The following is a 21,310-nucleotide window of genomic DNA, read 5'->3' as shown; positions in this document are numbered from 1 at the left end:
CTGTGCTGATATGACACTTGTATATTGGGCCTTATTCAGATCTGATCGCAGTACAAATTTGTTCTCAAAATGGGCAAAACCATGTGCACTGCAGGTGGGACAGATGTAACATGTGCAGAGAGAGTTAAATTTGGGTGGGGTGTGTTGAAACAAAATAACTGCCACAAATATAACTCTCTCTATACATGTTACACCTGCCCCACATGCATTGCACATGGTTTTGCCCATTTTGAGAAAAAATGTGTACTGCAATCAGATCTGAATAAGGCCCATTGTGTGAAGCAGTCTGTATAAAGAGCAGAACAGAATTTGCATTGGAAAAATCTGCAGCTACTCACTTTGTGAGTCCTTCACAAATTTATATGCAATTTTTATATATCAAATTAATCAACACAGTCTTCTTGTGCATCCTGGTCACACTGCATTGGGATTAAAGGCCCACACACACTTCAAGATTTTCATTTCAAAAGACTTTGCCAAAATCTGTGATAGATCTTTCACCAAAGTAGTACGTACACACTGAGCTATTTTCCCCAAAGAGCAAGAGATTTTCAGGAGGCGAAAGACTTTGCTGAAAATCTTTCATTATAAATCGGCTGCGTTTGAATTCCCAGGGTTCCATATATACATTGGTGGCAGTGGGCATGTAAATATATGAACATTGGTGGACAGTGATGGTGGTAATGGATACATTGCTGGTCTACGCAATAACAAAATATACATTGGTGGGCAGTGTTGGTGCTAATTTATGCATTGCTGGCACAGACCATCAATGTATACATTACTGCGAACACTGCCCACCAATGTTTATATATTTATATGCCCACTGCCACCAATGTATATTTATTTAAAAGCAAACTGCCCACCTATGTGTTTATTTAAATGGCATGTGCGCAGGGGCGGATTGGGTCCCGAATCCGGGCCAGGGGCGTCGGCATGAACGCCCGGTGGGCGGGGGCGTCGACATGTATGCCCGGTGGTGGCAGCGGCGGCATGTATGCCCAGGGGGGGGGCGCGTTGTGGCAGCGACGACGGAATGTACGCCGGGGGGGGTATGCAATAATGCTCGGGGGGGAATTGGGAGCCTGGGAGGTGCTGTGCCCTCCTGCGGCCATTTTGGAAGTGGGCAAAGTGCCGCGGCCCAGCCAGCCCAGGGGGGAGCGCGGCCGGCCCCCTTTTGGTGGCATTTGGGCCGGCCCTGCATGCGCACCCCCATGCGTTCCCCCAGAGTGACTCGGAGGCCATCGTTGCATCACCCGCCGGCCTCTTTCACACACACACACCCGCCACACAGTGGTGCCATGCAGCGCCTACCGCATCACCCTCCAGCCCCTTCCCTCCCTCGGAGTGATGGGCATACACCCACCCCCCCCACCCCCCCGCGCGCGCTCTTCCCCGCCATTGTCTCGGCGGCTTCCTCCACTGTGTGGAGTTTGTATATTCTCCATCTTAAATTAAACTTAGGGGGTTATTCAGTATGGCTCCGGGTATCACCTCACAGCACACCCGCGATACCCGCACTTAGCCCCACACACCAGCAGCGCTACTGTATCAGCCACGACGGCCGTTACATAGCATTGCTTAGCGAACAGGGACCCCCCAGAGACAGCTCTATGCTGACACGCCAGGGAACCCTGATGACGCATTACAGAGCCGCGCCCCCTCCTCTCCCTCCTGCTGTCACTCACTGTAGCTAACGTCAGGGAGATGTCAGTGGAGGTCTAGCTGGCCTCCTCACTTTTTGGCGCAATTGTACATTTTTTAAACCTGCTCTGGCTGACAGTGCCTCACCTCTGATGAAAACTGATGAAAACAGTTGAAACAGCTGTCAGCTGAACAGCTGTCCGTTTGTGCAATTATGTTTGTACAAAGCAATTATGTTTGTACAAAAAAAATCACTTTATTTCTTCTACTTCAAACCCGTGTGCCGGTTCCAATCCTTTCCTGTAAGAGGGGGTAAGTGTATATATATCAAGTCAAGTGTGTATGGGCCTTAAGAAATCTTTTCGGCAAAAAATATGCCGGACTCCAGATGATTCTTACACAACATGGTGTACCAAGAGGGACTGTTTGGCCTGATGTATGTATAGGAAAGATGTATGAGGATATATCTGTTCATCTGAGAAACTGGCTTATGCTTCATCTTTACTGTACCCACAGTTTGTTGTTTTTTACATTTAATGATTATAGAAATTATACATTCTAGGTTATAATGTAGAATTTATAGAACAGGTTGTTCCAGTGCTGCCATTGCAGTCCCACACATAGGGCCTTAGTAACCTAGCCGGGCCAAACTTCAAGAACATTAGTGATGCACACATACCCTCCATCATTGTTACATTGCCCATCTGAATGCACTCTCCAATAAATCAGGTCAGTATAGTGGCAGGTTGTCTAGTGATTCAAAGGGGAAGACTACATGGGATTTCAATGCTAAAGGTCCATATACACAATGGACTACTTTGAGCAGAAAGCAGCTCAGTTTTGTCTTTGATCTGCTTTCAGCACTAAAGCCTCCCAGTGTGTATGGGGCAGCAATGAGCGCTGATGCGCGCTCCCGCATCATCGATGGCCTGGCCGCTCATCTGCTGGTATTAAAAGCAGATGAGCGATGGGGTGGATGGCTTTTCATAATGTCCTCCTAGCGTCCAGTTTTTTTCAGCCCAGCCCAGTGTGTATGTACCTTAAGACCTATTGTACTATCATGATATTATTGTTGTCATGCCGTTAAAAAAAAAATATGTTTTTTAACATCTTATCCATATGTAGGGGATACTGTGAACTTGTATAGTGCATTGCTTGCTTTGTTATTGTGGGGTCACAGTTGCAAGGAGGAGGATATGAACTTGTTCAGAATCTCAATATCAAGTACTGTAGAACATATTTTATATGCCACATTATAGATGCATTCATGTTATTTGCTGTTCTGTACCTGGGACACCAGACATAACTTTTTTTTTAAATCTTTGTACTGACTATGAGCAATCTTGTGTGTTTTTTGGGAGGACCAATGGTTGAAGTAAAAATTTTAAAGTTGGGGGGTATGAGAAAATTTTAAGTGATTTTGTGTTTAGAACAGGGTATATTAATGTGTGCACCCTTTTAATTGGTGTTGGGGGGCATGATCAGCACTTATGTTAAGTGAAAATATTAGAGATGAGCGGGTTCAGTTTTACTGCATTTACTCTGTTCTTATCACCAAGCTATTGCAGTTTTGGATTTTTCTAATTGGCTATTGGTTGTCACATGTTTTGGATAGCCAATAAAATCCCACTTTGAGATTTGAATGAAACCAAACCCACTCGTCTCTAGAAAAAATATACACCCACACAGGCCATAATATGGATCACAGAGGCATCCAATGGGAAAAAAATGCATGGGTTCCAATAGAAAAAAAATTAAATGCATAGACTACTCCTGCTCCCTATATGATTCTTCCCTATCTCCTCCTCCTGACCTGACGCTTCCCTATCACCTCCTCTTGACCTGATTCTTTCTGGTCTCCTCCTCTCGACCTGATGCTTCTCTATCTCCTTCTCTCAACGTGCTGCTTTTCTGTCTCCTCCCAACATGACTCTTTCATATCTTCTCCTCACCATGCGGTGATGGCTGAAGAGATACAGTGGGCTAGCGCACTGCATCTTTTCAGTGGAGGGAGGGAGGGTGTCAGGGGCTGCCCAGTCTCTAGGGCAGTGCTGGGATCACCCCCAAAAATACTCAAATGGGGGGTCGCAGTGCATGGCCATGCCCCCATATAACCAAGGCTATGCCTTCCCACTTTAACAATTAGTAATGTTGGGAGTTATCCATCAAGATTTTGCATGAACCTTGGCCAACCTCTGCTTCACTAGTTCAAAGTGGTGCAGCCTTTAAGGACTCAGTTAATAAGAAACTGGAATCCACCTTTTGAAGGCGTGGGTGTCTCCCTACAGCCCTTAATTGCTTCAGCTTGGGTCTCCAAGACTATGGGGCTGTGGGGCTGATGCTTTTGATTGAAGGTCGTCAGTCTGAACCTGAATTGCTTACCTTTGCCGAGAAATTTAAGGGAACGGCGGAGTATGTTTGTGAGGCAGTGCAAGCCGAGATGGTGTCTAGGGTTTCTGCTACTACCATTGCTGCTTGGAGAGCATTGTGACTGAGAGCTTGAGAAGCAGTTATTGAGTTTAAATGGTCTCTTAAGGCTCTGACTTTCAAGGAAGACCTTTTGTTTGGTTTGGGTCTCGAGTCTTCAATAATACAGGCAACTGGAAGAAAGAGTTATTTTTATTCCTGTTCCATTTACGAAACAAGCCTCTTCTAAGTTTCATCCCTTTCGTTCCTCCTTTTGTGGGGGAGCTTCTGTAGGGGACAGTCAACTAGAGGTAAATTCTCTTCTAGTCAAGTAATATCCTCTAAAGCTAGTTATGGGGGTTTATCCAAGAAACCCACTTTTAAGTCCAAGGACAAATCTTCTGCATGATGGGGTGTGTGTCCCCCAGTCTGGGATCAGAGTTGGGGGTCACCTTCTGCAGTTTTGGACCGGATGGTTCCAATCCACTCAGGACCCTTGGATAACTGGAGTGTTATTTGAATGGTACAGGATAAATTTCAGGTGCATGGCTCCGAGGCATTTCCTTCCCACGACTCTTACCAGAGACCCTCAGATGAGACCAGCCCTCCTTGGGCTGTGAATTATCTTGTGCAGAATGGAGTGGTAGTTCTTGTGCCACAGGAGGAATGAAAAAGAGGATTCTATGCAATCCTTTTTTTGGTTCCCAACCCAGATGGCTCTTTCAGACACATTTTGAACCTGAAGTCCCTCAACAAACATTTGTGGGTGGATCACATCAGGATGGAGTCTCTGCGGTCTGTAATTCAGAGCATGGTATCTATGGACATTCAAGATGCCTATTTATTTATTGTTTAAAAATGTTATTGTGTTTTTCAAGAATATGAAGCAAGGACCAAGATGCCTATTTATTAATATTATAATTATTATCCTTTATTTATATGGCGCCACAAGGGTTCCGCAGCGCCCAATTATCATTACCATTTCGGAGGGGCATCAGTCTTTACTATGGTTTTCCATAGGGATAAGGCATTTTCAGTTTCATGCCCTCCCATTTGGTTTGGCAGTGGTGCGATCATGGTGGCCTTGATATGTCTTCTGGTAATTGTCATTATTCCTTATTTGGACAGGAGCAGGGTCTGTATGGTGTCTGGCGGCAGTTGGATTCTGCGGCTCTCACCCGCGATGCAGTGACAAACCATTCCCTCCGACCAAGTACCTCCCACTCGTGGGGCGCTCTAATCGACAGCCTGAAGTGGGCACGATGATGGATGATGTAGCGGCAGATGGAATTGGCAGCTCTCACCCGCAGTGCTGCTGTAATCAATAGTCTCAAGCCTGAAAGGTGGACGCTGATGTCACCTGCGTCTCATCTGTGTGCAGGTGACCTTTCTCAGGTTGACAAAGGTCACCTGCACACAGGTGAGAGACGCAAGAGACATCAGCGTCCACCTTTCAGGCTTGAGACTATTGATTACAGCGGCACTGCAGGTGAGAGACGCCAATTCCGTCTGCCACTACATCATCCATCATTGTGTCCACTTCAGGCTGTCGATTAGAGCGCCCCACGAGTGGGAGGTACTTGGTCGGAGGTAATCGTGTGTCACGGCATCGCGGGTGAGAGCCGCAGAATCCAACTGCCGCCAGACACCATACAGACCCTGCTCATCCACAGCTACGGACAAACTTACCGTCATTTCGACAGAAAGGAGGGTGAGCACGCCACAGGTGAGAGACGTGGTGCCCTCCCAATATCCTCGCATTGCTTATTTCTACTCCCAAACAGACAGCATACCGGCTGGACACTGCTGTGGACATTAATATACACTACAACCGGCTAGTGGTGTCAGGACTGACCACTCCATATAAAATATATTGCAAGAAACTCAAATTGCGATATTCTCCTTACTGGGACCCTATTGGAAAGTGTACGAGACAATCATGTTGCAGGTTGTATGGCAAACTCTAAAGCAGTATACTACTAATATATAAGAATGTTTTTTTAACAAATTGATCGTTCATATGGCTATATGATTATTTATACTTATATAATTTTATTCATGTGTTATCAAATGTATCACATTTGAAATAAGGTGGCCACCTAATCGTATATTTCTTTATTTATATATATTTTATAGTGATATTTTTTCTGCTAGTTATTAAAAATAAAAGTTATATACTTTTAAAAATCATTTGTATCTGTGTATTGTGAATTCAGCCAAAAGGTTCATTGAAAAATTCAGCACAGAATTTCCCTTGTTTTGAAGTTGTTGTATGTTTGGTTCTACATGTCTGAGTCATATATACAGATAGAGCGGGCCTTATTATTGCTGGCGGAGCGCCAGGACCGTGTCCCTGGCGATCCGCCAGCAATCTGGCGCTCTGGCTGAATGAGACGCTCGTGCGTCTCCCACGCACGAGCGTCTCAATAGCCGGGCGGCGAGGCGGCGCGGCGGGTGCAGTCCTGCCCGTCTCCAGCTTCAGGGAGACGGGCAGGGCTGCGGGGGGCTGCGGGGGGGCGGTGTGGACCGGCGGGGACCCGGGGAAGCCGGCGGGGACCCGGGGAAAGGCACCGTCGGAACGGGACGCGCGTGCACCTCGTGCACGCGCGTCCCCTTCCGACATACAGATGGCGAGGGGCGGGGGATGGCGGGTGGCGAGTCCTCCGCCATCCCCAGCAAAGACAAGCCCGGCGCCATCTGTATGATCTAGACCAATTAGAGGTGATTACACTGACACCTCTGTACAAATTCTGCAGCTTGTATAATACAACCTCATATTGAGTGGAATAAACATCTAAATATAAAAACACAACTCACAACCTATTAGCCCCTGTCCCCCTAGAGAAATCTAGAGACTTTCATCTGAACCAGAAGATTGTTCTCCTGGTTTTCTGTCCTCCACTGGAGGCTAAAAAAGAGGGACAAACTGTTTTGTTTGGATGTGATCCGGGCTCTATGGGTTTACCTTGGTAGGGTGGCTTCCTTTCGCAAGACTGGTTCCTTGCTGGTGTTGTATGAAGCTCATTAAAGAGGTTGGCTGGCTTCAAGGCAGATGCTCCTTGTTTGAGGTGAGTGATTCCCCTTTTACACCACTGCAAAAACCCAGGTTTTTGCCTCTTTGGCATATAAGCCTGCAGTCAAATCTGTCTCTGTCGTTTTTAGAGCTTTTGTACAATACTGAACACAATCTGATCTTATAACTAACTTATAGCTAAAACACTATTGGAAAACAATTCTCATGGTTCCTGTCTTCCTGTAACAATTGTGTCCGTGAACAAGCACTGACTGATGGACGCTCATGCGCAGTAAAGACACCAGATCACAACCAAAAAGTTCATTCAGCCATCAAAGAGAGAACATGGGGGACAGATGTTTTAACCTTGGAGAGGGATAACTCACTAACCAATCATCTGCTTAGTGTCATTTGACAGGAGTTTAGTGGTTGGTACTTGATGGCTCTCCATTTAATTTTTCTCCATCTCATCTCTCTCCATGGTTAGATGCATCTCCCCCTCTGTGACATATCAGGACCACCCACTGATCTGGCATCACTTATATGGTGCAGTACAAAAATGCATCCTTGATCACCATCGTGCTAACTAACAAAGTAAAAATGCAGGGTTACATAAAGTAGTTAATGATAACTTAAGGCCCACACCCACTACACGACTATGGGCACCGCCGATATTGTGAACTATATTGATGATGCAGCTGGTCAAGAAGATAGTGTGTACACGCTGAACGATATTGGTTACCGCTCTCGTTCAGTGACATCACCCACGGCCACTGGACATACATGTTGTTGGCTACATAGTTACAGTAGATTTTTTTTAAAAAGAGAAATCACTCAGAAGGGCCCTGGTTTTAGTGCAAGCCTGCCATAAAATAATAGATGATGATTGCGCAAAAAATATTTGATCTAAATATACATACTGTAAGAATTAGTTTTATTTTACAGAAAAACTATTTCTATATGGTGGTATTTTGAACTAACCCATTTAGAGATTGATGGCTTTTATGTTTGCTGGCATCATGTTGAGCTATTCAGATCTAGTGTTATTATTTGGTGTATTATTTTTTTTTTCCTGTTGCCAATAGTCATTCTCTGAATAGTTTACCATTGTCATGGGGAGTGCTTCTTTCATTTGTACTTCAGTCTCATTGTTTCCCAGTGACTGAGTGCCTATGTTTGAAATAGCAAATTAATGTCCTCAACTTGTGGCTATTTTAATGTTTGCTTTAGCGGTTATTAGTTTGGAACTAGTGTATGTTATGTTTCCTTTATACAATACCAAAATCCTGTGAGACAGTTTTATGGAACAATTCACTGCAGTAAAGTAGGCCATATATGAGATTCATCATATTTCATTGTGTTACTTTAGATTTGGGAAAGTAACAATACATTTCTACAAACTAGACACACATTTTCTGCCAAGTCTTGGCATGCTGAGAATTATTTTTTTTTTTTAAAGGCAGCTCATGTGGTAAGAGTGTACTTGTTTTGTTATTTGGTAAGGGCTTATTTTCCATGCTGAAATTTATAAGCATAATAAAAGAGGTATTGTATCAGAAGAGGAAGCTTCCTTACTGCTCTCCATCCTGGATGAAATCATGCCAGCATATGTTCTAATGATTTCGGCACTGTGCCAGAGTGTACTACGTACTCCCAAATCTTCTGCGAAAAATGGCAGTGGCACCATTTTCCACTTTGATTTCAGAAAAAATATGGACAGGGAAATCATAAAGATGAGGGTGGCGCTTTTTGTGCTCTTGGAAAGTAGGTGTGGGCTCACAAAGAGGGGTGAGGTCTCATAAGGAATGCTGTGTATGATGAGGGATAATAGTACCTTTGATTATTGAGGTAGTGGATGACATAGAGGATTCCTGGGAGAGAGAGAGTGGGTGACAGGAGAGAGAGACGACCTTGAGTTGAGAAAAGGCTTATAGGGAAAGGCAGTGGGAGACAGTTGAAAGGTGAGGGAGAAGATGGCGGAGAGTGGGCGATGGAGAGAAGCTGTAGGGTACCAGGAGAAGGTAACAGGCAGTGGGTGATGGAGAGAAACAGTGGGTGTCAGAGAGAGGTGGGTGTGAAGGAGAGTGGCAGTGGTTGATGGAGAGTGTTTTACAGAGGCAGTGGGTGACTAGGAGTAGTGAAAAGTAAATGACAATTTGCTTTCCCAGTCCAAACAGTGCAACGCATTGAAGCTAGCTCCTCCTTTAGCCATATGACTCAGAATGGAAGTAGGAATGGCCATCGACCATTGATTATTCAAAATCATTGATGGTTTATGGCTAATGTCAAATATTTTTGCCATCGATGGAACAGCAAAAAATTATCTTTTGCTTGTGGTTTTTTCAAGGTGCCAGGACACTGAGCATAGCCCCATCCCCTGACAACCCTGAAGTCTCGTCAAATTGACAATGCACAACCATCCCCATATATATATATATATATATATATATATATATATATATATATATACACACAAAAAAATCAGTAAAACGTCCCACCCCCAACATCGGGTTAAACAGCATCAGAACGCTATTCTCCGTGCCCGGAAGCCCTACTGCAGTCGGGTAGATCCACGAGGGCAGATGCAAGCGGAAGATGCTCTCACCGGTCCTCCCGCTAGATCTGTCCCCCACCACTCCTGTCACAGCCAGACTCCGAAGCACCCGGAAGTGCGTCATTTCCTGTAATCATCGAGAGGCAGAGGGAAACACATCACTATGGGAACAGGAAAAAAACAAAATATAAATATATAATACATGATACAATATATAAATATAAACAACTAAAAACATGTAAAGCAGGGGTGTCCAAACTTTTTGCGACGAGGGCCAGTTTTGGTGAGGTGAAAATGTGGGGGCTGACATTCTTTGGATCATTAATCACATCAGAATAGTCCCCAACTACATATATATATAGATATATATATCTAATATATAGATATATATATAGATATATATAGATATCTATATATATATATATAGATATATATATATCTATATATATATATCTATATATATATATATATAGATATATATATATATATACACACACAACTTTCCCTATCTTAACTGTCTTAGCATTTATATGTTCCTACCCCAAATATTTCCATTGACATATGGTTGTTTATCTTCTATAGATATAGATGTTACACTTTTATAGGTGCGACATGGCTTGTGACCATTTACACCGTGTTTACGCCCAGCATAATGCTGGATGGGTGAGGGCAGTGGAGGTGGGTCCTGAGCTGGCCCTTGGAGATGTGCGTGTCTCCCAGAGCCATCTATTTCGTTGCAGTAAATGAGACCTCGGGTTACCAGTTTACACTGCACCGCCAGGTTAAATCCATGTACAACCCTGCTAGCTACCTGGATTCAACTGGGTGCATCTACACTGAATGCATGGGTTATTGCCCACTCCCGTGCAAAAACCTGGGTTATTTTAGGCAGTGTAAAAGGGGGGTATCAGTCTGACCCATTGTTGTACTGCCAGCCCCTCCAGTTCCACCTCTGGTCCCAGACAGGAGCTAATGGGCCAGTTTCAGATCTCTACTCCACATTCAGGGTGGGCTGCAAAAGAGAAGGAAGCTCCAGGCCACATCTCCAGAATATAAGGACAGAGTGACAGGCTGAATAACAGACTCATGCTGGTCGTGGGGGTTTTGTGTAAATAAAAAATTATCCGAAATGACAGTGGGTCAGATGCCAACTGCTATTGAGAAAGTGGCTGCAATCCAAGCTGCTACTTACCAACCTTATTTGAAACCGGCTTACAGATTTATTTAGTCATATAAATCAAAATACAGGTGAGAGAGGAAAATTAAGATAAAGCTGAGTATCTCCTGCCTGAGGAGGGTGCAGTTTATAGGAGTGCGGATCTCCTTCAGAAATAAAAATCATACCCTAAGCCTGAGCCGCTTCAGCGTTCAGAACAAAGAAAGCAAGGCTTTGCTACTGGAACATATGTTGCTATTTTCACACTGCGTAGTGGGGAAATTAACAATTTTGTGTGTTCCATCTTTTGACAGAACCCTCACCACGTCCCTTGTCAGATTCTTTCCCTGTGATCTCATACATCAAAGTTTTTTTAAAGCTCTCCGCAAGTTCAGTTGCTTTTAATGAAGCTATTATTTTATTTATTTGTTTATTTATTAACAGTTTCTTATATAGCGCACACATATTCCGCAATACTTTACAGAGAATACTTAAACATTCACATCAGTCCCTGCCCCAGTGGAGCTTGCAATCTAAAGGTGCCCATACACTATGCGTTTTTGGGCTGATAAATCTGGTGAACTTGGCCCAAAATCGCATGTGTGAGACATTTGACCCGATCCGATGCCGGTCCCGCACGCATTGGACCAGATCAGGAGGTCGGACGTGCAGTATGTACAATGACGTCCGACCTCTGGCAGCGGGCGGGCAGGCAGCGGTGGCTATTAGAATTTTAATATAATATGTCAAATGGCCGGCCTCAGATTGGCTGAGAGCCCTCTCAGCCAAACAGCGGCTGCCCGCAAGGTAAAAGTCAGGCTAATGCATGGGGGCTTAAGCTATTGCTGGAATGGTCTTGTAGGTCTATGGTCTTCTCTTTAACTATACTGGCATTTCTAAATCTAAAATAACTTTGTCAATGCCTCTGTGGCAAAGCTAAAAAAGTAAACAATATAGTAAATATTCACTTTGGTTTCTGTATGTTACTATAACATACTGTAGTTGCCTACCCACCTGCATTCTGCAGGAGACTCCCTGAAATAGTAGCAATCTCCCTCTCTCCCTGAAAGGTCTATCAATCTCCTTGATTTCATCTAACCCACATTACACAGTTTTTAAATTTTTGGGAGAAAAAAAAAAAGAAATATGAGATTAATAGATTCAAATGGAATTTTCAGTACCATTTCTCTGAATTGATTATTATAAGGCAAATGATCCCTATGGCTGAATGCATTTAAAATGCATAATAATGTATTAGTGTCTTTTCTACAACAAGGCAGTAGATCTTACTAACTGCTTTGGGACTCATCTACATTTGGATGTAAGTAATTTTATGACACACCTCTCAGATGTAGTAGTGCATGTCTGCACTTCTAGGTGCTACCTCCCGGGGCCTGCCAGTGGCAGTGGAAACAATTCTGGTGCCTCCTTTACAATATCCCTGAAATACTTTCTCAAAAATAGGTAAGTATGGTTGCATTTGTAAATTATTGCACAGTAATTACATTTATTATAACATATAATATGCTAAGTTATAAGAAAATAAATATAACTCCGGCCAAAGGACATCATGCACTAACTCAGCACTCAGATTAAGTGGGCCCAACCACTTAATCTGACTTTGGTCCATATATGGACCTAGACACGCCTATTGGGTGGTGCATGACACTCCCCCTCAGTGGGTTGCTGGGCAAAATTATAATACCAACTATAATCTCCCTGAAACTAGTTTTAAAAAGTAGGAAGTATGTACTATAGCTAGCACAAAGAGCACAACTTTCATTATGTTCCTGCACTAGCCCATGCGGGAGATTTAACAAAGTTTGCAGAGCTGTAAAGTGTAGAGAGATAAACTGCCTACCAATCAGTTCTAAAGGTTCATGCACACTGGCCGATGTATTGGGCGTTCTATTGAAAGGGCAATATATTGATGCACCATCATCCAGTATGTACAAGCGATATATCTGTGAATGGCGTATATTTTATTGGCATATCGCGCTGTGTGTACAGGCGATCAGTCGACTGCCTGTACAGCCATTCCAGGAGCTGCCAGTAATTAAAAGCACATTATGAACACGCTGACAATCCGTCTGTAGATATATCTACTAGTGTGTACCCAGATGAACTGTAATGTAACAGGCTGTGGGGCAGATGTGTTATGCCTTAAAAAGAGGCATATAGGCTCTGTTTGAAAAATTGCAGTTGGGAGCTGATCCGGCTGGATCTTTATCACACTCGCATATATCTCTTTTTAAGGCTTAATACATCAGCCCCATGTGTAGACAGTAAAGAGCTTGGGTGATAGTTTGTCTCCAAACCCTTATGCACCTCCCCACATATAAAGATACTATTCAATTACTCCATTGGAAATAATACCAACTTCACATGAAGCATCTAATGCGCTAGCCCAGTCTAGACGGCTACGCTATGTATTCATCCTGTTAGGTTTCTGTGGCTTCTGGTTCATTTGTCATTGTGAAAAGCTTTAACAAAGAACTGTGATCAGTTATCACAGTCTGTAAGTTCAGTTCCTCTAACACTGGTGCTAAGTGAATTATTGTAGCTGCAGTGATGGAAAGTCTTGCTTATATTTCAGCACTCAATAATTCGGCCACACTCACTGCATATTCTGGCTTCATGCTAATGGGATTCTTGGATCACAGATCCTCACCAATTCTCCATCAGTGTAGTGCACCCCATGAACAACACAGACTAGTCCTGATATTGAGATCATGTTTGTGAAGACATTAAAAAATACACACCTTATTGCCAGTGCTTAATAGTTTTACATTTTTTGTTTGTAGCTTTGTTTTTGTTTTTTTGTAGTTGTAATTTTTAGGTATCTTTTAAGTCTTCTTAAAAGTTTGGTTTGATTTAAGTCTAAATTCAACTCAGTTAGCGCCGGATGAACAGTAGCTGCAGCGAATGCTGCAAAGTACTTTTGTTTAGTACTTTGCACATGTGCATGACCCATTCTGCATGTGCGAGAACAGGTCCTGCGATGTAGGGAGCAGGGACTTAATCAAACTGTCGGTAATTGATGCCATTTGGGATTGGGTCGAGGGTGGCAATGACTTCCATTTGCAGAAACAGAGGTGTGTCAATGCCATTTAAAGGGAGGGGGGTCCAGGGAATCCCATAGTTGTAGAGATTTCCAGGCCTCTGTCCCCGTGGGTTTGGCAAGCTGTACAATGCCTGCATCCTACCATTCATGTCGGATCACTATTGCACAGTAGGTGCCTAATTGTAATACTTATCACTGATGATTTCATGTGTGGCTATCATTGCTGCTTTCTTTGAATCAGGCCCTTATATTTTTTTAGGTTTGGCTGGAAGTAAGAATAAAATACCCACTGCTCACTTGTTGCAAAAATGTAATCCACTCGGCATATGCATAAGACCTGCATGCAATACAGAATGAGGCCAATTGTTTATTTCGATTCAGATGGTTTTATGTTCCTTAAGTGTATACTTGCTATTTACATGAATACATATTTGTCTGTTACAGGTGAAGTTAATGACAAAGATGTTCAAGTTGTGGAATTGCCAATTGTTGACAGCCTCCATCCTAGGCCTCCTTACCTACCACTTGGAGTGCCAGAAGACCTTGCAGATCGATTAATACGTTTACATGGAGATCCAGCTGTCTGGTGGGTCTCCCAATTTGTCAAGTACTTGATTAGACCTCAGTCTTGGCTTGAAAAGGAGATTGAGGAAGCAACAAAAAAACTGGGGTTTAAGCATCCAGTTATTGGGTAAGTATAATGTGAAGAGCTCAGCAGCTTATCTTGGCATAACACATTTAGAGGCCTGCTTGTTACATAGTAGTTTAGGCCAAATAGAGACATGTGTAAATCCAGGTTTTTTTTTTTTTGTTTTTTTTTTTAATTCGTATTGCTGCATTAGGAAAGATTTCTAACACCAAGATTCTCTTGTGGGACAGCAGCTAGGAAACTGTATGAGTGCTATTTGCAGCTATGGGAAACCTAAAGCTGTATAATATAATACAGTATCTTGCATCCAGTATCATGTTATTCTGTCATACCTCATTTTTCTGGTATACATATGGCTGTCCAATATTGTATCATAATGTCCTTTCTGGATTGACTAGTGCTTTCTTCACTGCCGCTTCAGTTTTTACAGCACTGTTTAAAATTCCCAGGGTCTCGTTTACATAATGTAAAATGGCTACTAGAGATGGCTATCTCAACTCAGTGACTCAAATCATTAAGCTGAATGCCTGATTCGCTGTTGCTGGAGTCGAGGCAGCAGGCGCAGCATTATAGCATGGCAGGCTCAGCCCCTCCTCTCTGAGTTGTCAGGCTCAGCAGGAGGAAGGAGAGTACAGTATAGCTGAGTCCAAGTCAAGTCTGTGCTGTTAGCCTTGCACTGTTTGTCTGCCTGCAAACCCAAATGAGTTGTGAGCCAAGCCACTGTCTTACTTCCTGTTCTGCCAGCACACAGTGGCGTAACTAGAAATTTTGCTCCCCCCTGCCAAAAAATAAGTGGCGCCCCCCCCCCCCCCCCCCCCCACCTACCTCCCATTTTTGGGAAAAAAAAAAAAAACAGGCATCAGTGTAGCAATAGAAAGGTTTCACTCTGGGTCTTGATAAGAAACATGAAATTCAAGTGTTTATTGTCAGCGGTGTTTTGGGCCTGCGTACATATTCAGGACACACAACTTGTCCTGCATAGCTGCTGTTTGCCATCAGGAACGTGCAGATGTTAGACCCAGGTGTGAGTGTGGCTATTTGGCGTCATCCTGCTGAGGTGAGACCTGAGTGCAGGCCGCATTCCCGCGTGATGCCACTGATCTGGCAGCAGCAGGGGAGAGTCAGCCGGGCACACTACATGTGGCGAGGATCCGGCAGCAGGGGGAGACCTGATAGCAAATTACTCCATGGGGATATGGAAAATCATATTATACCACCCGGATGGAGCAAACATTTACATTTAGGTGCCAATACATGGATTTTGAACTAGATGCAATGTGATCTAGTTCAAAAAGTACGTGCAGCACATGCTTTTCATGCCACCCAGACTGAGCCAAAACTCACATCAAGCCACACTGAAAAAACAAAAATTCACATCATGCCACCCAGATTGAGCCAAAACTCACGTCATGCTACCCAGATTGAACCAAAATTCACATCATGCCACCCAGACTGAGCCAAAATTCAAGTCATGCCACAAAGATTGAGCCAAAATTTGGGGAGGCAGGGACCAGGACCAGGGGGTCGCAGGGACTGGGACCGCGGGGACACAGGGATGCAGACCTACCAGGGGTCCAGTGGTGATGCCCGGCAGGTCTCTAGTGGCGGCGAGGATGAGAGCTGGGTGCACCCTACTTGCACACCTGGCACAGGGGCTCCAGCAGCGGCATTACTGGGATCCGGACGCTCTCCATGTCATCTTTCCCTCTGTGCAGTTGAGGTTTGAACTGGTGGAGAGTATTTGTTTGGAACTTCCCACTTGAAGTTTAATTAAGTTAATAAATAAAATAAAAATGTTAGCTATACACAAAAGTGCCTCATGTAATAAATACATTGACGTAATTATTATATTCTTCAACTAAAGTTTTGTACACACAAGGTGATTTTAAGCTCATATTGCCAGTGATTTGTATGTGCTGTGGGCGATAAATTGCCGAGTGCACGCTCCCGTGTTCAGCACCTAATAGTTGCTGGTTGCAGAGTCCGGCTCCCCCAGCAGAGTCTCCTTTTAATCAGCGACCATCTCTGGGACACTGAGCAATATATTGCACTGTGTGTACACCGCTTAAGGCAAGCAGTATTTTACTAGAAAATTGTAAAACATTTTTGTAGTAGGGGATTCCAAAATCATCAGGAGGCTGAATTTCTTTATAATAATTACACTTTTTGCACAATTTGCCTCCTTAAGCTTTAATTCCATGAAAAAATAAGATGTTTTTTTGGTTTTACTTTTAAACATAAATAAATCACAATGGCAGGCTATTAAAGTAATCTTGATATCTACCATTTCTCCTTGGTCTGTTTTTGGCAACCTTGGTCAAGTTGCTATTAATGGTTTGTAGTGCTGCAGTGTACTACCATGGCAACCACAGTCACATGATGTAATGAGCACAGAGTCATTGGAAGGACTCTCTCTGGCCCTTATTCTGGTTCAGTCACAAAGGCAAAGTCCTTCTCAAATGGACAAAACCAGGGGTTTTACTTCAAAGTGAGATCTGTATTGCAGTGTAAAAATAGAACAGTCAGTGTTTTCCCTGCACAGAAACAAAATTACTTGACCAAATCTAAATCTCTATGCACATATTACATCTGCCCCACCTGCAGTGCACATGGTTTTGTCTATTTCAGAAGGAAGTTGCATTTGTGAGTGAACCAGAATAAGGGCCTATGTTCACTGTGGTTTTCTACCATCACACAACATGCTGTGTGATCCAGTTTGTAGCAGACTGAGAGTGTCTTTATCCAGATGGCAGCCATAGTTTTTTCTTTCTTTTTTCCATTCAGTAAGAATTTCAAAAGAAACAGTGATTTGTTACAAAAATGACTCTAATAAAATGCCTTATATATACTTTCTTTGCAATTTATTTAGTAAAAAAACTAAACAGATGTGTCTTCATACACCTAGCATGAATACACCTTGTAGTGTGAGCGACCTGGAGCAATTGTGCCGCGCTAAGGGACATAGCAAACTTTTCGCTTCATGAGACTGCACTGATTCATTTATTATGCAGCATCTGTATATCTCTGTTTGAATGAGTCTACAGGGATCTATGTACTAAGCCATTAATAGAGATAAAATGGATCTATGTATTAAGCCTTTGAGAGTGATATCGTGGATGGAGATAAAGTACCAGCGAATCAGATCATAACTGCCATGTTACAGGTGTTTACACATTGGCAGTTAGGAGCTTGTTGGCACTTTATCTCCATTCACTTTATAGCTGTATATATGTGCATACTGTACATAGACCACTATATTCCTTTCCTCTTCAAAGGCCTGTTTCTGAGGTGAACATTATTGCAGCTATGACTACTTCTTTATGATGCAGCCAATGAGCTTACTAATGAGACACCCACCAGCTGAGGTGTGTACAAAGACACACCATCCGTACACGAAGCACAATGGAAAATGGCATAAAAACAGCTGTGGTAGCTGCAATGTAGCACTTTCTGTTCAGACGCAGTCACACACAGATATACAAGTGTTGCATACTGTATCAAATTAATCAGTGCAGTCTTTGGACAAAAATGATGCTCAACGCAATCCAACTCACATGGGACCTGGCATGTCAAGAAAGAATGTTTTGTGGGACTGCAACAATAGTGTATGAGGACAAATCTGTATGTGAGCTTGGCACACAAAGAAGAGTGGACAGTAGACATGCATCAAATGCACTGAATGGACCATACAAATGCTTTATTGCAGTGTACTTCTTAAATGAGGTTTACTATGTGTAATTATGAAATACCATGTACAATATTGAGTCAATACATTTGTGCAAATGTTAAGCTGGGTACGCAACTAAACAATGGTACAACCCAGTAATGTTGCGATGCAATGTATCTATATATCACATCATCGTACACACTACTACACAATCAACTGTACGATAACACAATATATTGTTACATGCTACATGTACTGTAACAATTTGTAGTTGGCTGTTAAAGTGTACATGTAAACTAGACGTGCAAAACATTCAATGTGACTATATGATTTAAAAGTACACAATATAGGATATTTTGCTATCCATCGCAGATCACAACATCATCCAACTCCAATATATTGTATAGTGTGCATCTTGTTTTAGACTTACATTAGTTATAGCCCTAAAACAGAAATAAGTTACTTTAATCCAGTAAAATTGATACAGCTTTTGTGAACGACCTACTCTTGTGCAAGGTACATTTTATATAATAATTGAGCCCGAAGCGTGGCGAGCGGACGCGGATACCTGTGAAGGCCGCGAGGGGACTCTGATATCTGTGAAGGTATCCGCGCCCCCTCGCGGGGCGCGCTGCGCTCGCCACGCTTCGGGCTCGGTGGCTCACTGCGCTCGCCACACTTTCTATTCTCAACTCCACGCCGACGTGGATAGTGGGGGTATGAAAAGGTCGGAGGACGCGTACCGCCGCCCCTCGCGGGCTCGCCATGCTTCGGGTTCACGTTTATAGGGGGGGGGGTGGCGTGGGGGTGCATTTAACATTGTAAGCACCCATTAGGGTGCTTAAAAGCACACTTTAGGGTGCTTATACAATCTTTCATCGTATAGGGGGCAAAAATCGCGTCGCATCGCATGCCATCGGGTGCATGGCATGCGATACGATTAAAACATTGCGTGATGGAAATCGGGGGCGCCACCAAAATACACAAGTACCTTAAATATATCATTTTTATTATCCTAAATATTGCCCTTTCACTACTACATTATTCATATATTATATTTTATCATTTAGAGTCCACGTTCGGAGAACAGATAAAGTGGGGACCGAGGCAGCTTTCCACCCAATTGAAGAATACATGGTGCATGTTGAGGAACATTTTCAACTACTTGCTCGCAGGATGCAGATAGACAAAAAGCGTATTTACTTAGCGACAGACGATCCGTCATTGCTACAAGAAGCAAAGTCCAAGTAAGTTTAATGCTGTTTATTCTAGTGGTTGGTCTTGAGATTTTTAGAAAGCACTAGGAATAAACCTATTAATAAAAATATTGATGTATTATATTATCCAGCATTTTTAATTGTGCTTTACAATTGTAAATTGGGAACAAAACTGATATAGAACAAGACTGGGTAATAATAGCCAGCCAAACAGGTTGGAGGGCCATACTTACAATCTGTAGGTTCATATGGTATTCTTGATGATTGCAGTTAAAAGTGTGGCACTGAGTTTTTTTCTCATCCACTCTAATTCTACATCTAGCCATGTATTGTATATTTATTTAAATTATATAGCATAGTTTATATTAACTTTTTTAAGTGCAAACGTTGCTGTGAGTGATCCTCAAACTATCCGCCAAAAAATGCCAGCACCGCTCACAGTGACTGTTCTTTTAGTATAAATAAATACAAATACAGCCAATACAAGTCAATTAATTGAAGTATAGTTAAATATTTCACACAAGTATTGGTAGTAGTATTCATTTCAATAGCATCTACACTTGTGACTGTAGGGGAAAAGAGAGCAAAGATCAGAGCGTGCTTGTCAACATTATTGTGGGCTATGCAGCTTTGGCCACAAACCTAACTTCTCCTGTTTTCAGGCTGCTCTTTTGCAACAGGTTTACAGATGTGTCTTATACATACATCCAGGGGTGGATTGGGTTAGAAAACCAGCCCATTACGTTTCTGGAAGCTGTCCTAATGGGCATGGCCATGAGTCACTAGGGGCATGGTCACATGCAACTAGTGGAGTGGCTACATGACAATAGAGGGGGTGGCCACATTATGCCACCCCCTGTAGTGCCTCTTACACATTATGCCACACACCGTAATGCCCATTACACATTATACCACACACCGTAATGCCCATTACACATTGCATACACCGTAATGCCCATTACATTTTATTGCACACATTGTCATGCCCCTTACACATTATGCCACACACAGTCATGCCCATTACATATTATGCTATACTACATAATGCCCATTACATATTATGCCACATAACATAATTCCCATTACATATTATGCCACACAACATAATACCGCTTATACATAATGCCAGTTCCCTCTTATGCATAATACCCCCACTAGTACCCCTTAAACATAATGCACACACCAGTACCCTTTAAAAAAATGCAAGCGGACTGACCGGGCTGGGAACAGAGATCTTGGGGCACGGTACTCTGAAATATCTGGGGCCCCCTCTCAATATACAAATGTTCTATGATGTGTGTTTTTTGCTGGTGACTGTAAGTGAGAAAGAGACCTGAGGGAGACACCAAGGACAGAGAGAGACCAAGAGCAGAGAGAAAGACCTACTAGGGAAAGGGAGAGAGACCAGTGAAAGGGGGAGACGGGCCAAGGAAAGACACAGACAGGCCAAGGGCGCAGAGAGAGAGAGACAGGCCAAGGGCAAAGAGAGAGGCAGAGAGAGAGAGACAGGCCAAGGGCAACGAGAGAGAGAAAGGCCAAGGGCAAAGAGAGAGAGAGACAGGCCAAGGGCAACGAAAGAGACAGGCCAGAGGCAACGAGAGAGAGAGAGAGACAGGCCAAGAAAAGAGAGAAAAGCATACCAAAGATAAAGAGAGAGAGGGGGCAGACCAGGGAAAGAGAGACAGACCAGAAAAAATTTGAGGGACAGACAGGCCAGGGAAAAAGAGAGGGAGAGACAGACCAGGGATATATATATATATATAGAATGACAGACCAGGGATATATATAGAGGGACAGACCAGGGATGTATATAGAGGGACAGACCAGGGATATATATAGAGAGAGACAGACCAAGGAAAGAGAGAGAAAGACATACCAGGGATAAAGAGAGAGATAGACAGATCAGGGAAAAGGGAGAGAGAGAGAAGTGAAAGGGGGAG

At 43.2% G+C, this 21,310-nt stretch overlaps 1 protein-coding gene across 8 annotated transcripts in view; it reads left to right on the top strand.

Moving 5' to 3' along the window:
* FUT8 (fucosyltransferase 8) overlaps positions 1-21,310 on the top strand; it is a 315,179-nt gene that overhangs the window by 260,356 nt on the left and 33,513 nt on the right. For all 8 annotated transcript variants that reach the window (XM_083167148.1, XM_083167141.1, XM_083167143.1 and 5 more), the window contains 2 exons: positions 14,282-14,528; positions 19,224-19,400. In XM_083167148.1, the coding sequence (XP_083023274.1) occupies positions 14,282-14,528; positions 19,224-19,400 (424 nt within the window). The remainder of the gene's footprint in view (positions 1-14,281; positions 14,529-19,223; positions 19,401-21,310) is intronic.

Source organism: Crinia signifera, chromosome 12 (assembly GCF_055691185.1).
Source record: "Crinia signifera chromosome 12, ASM5569118v1, whole genome shotgun sequence".
Taxonomy (NCBI): Eukaryota; Metazoa; Chordata; class Amphibia; order Anura; family Myobatrachidae; genus Crinia; species Crinia signifera.
This window is presented reverse-complemented; position numbering and strand designations above follow the sequence as displayed.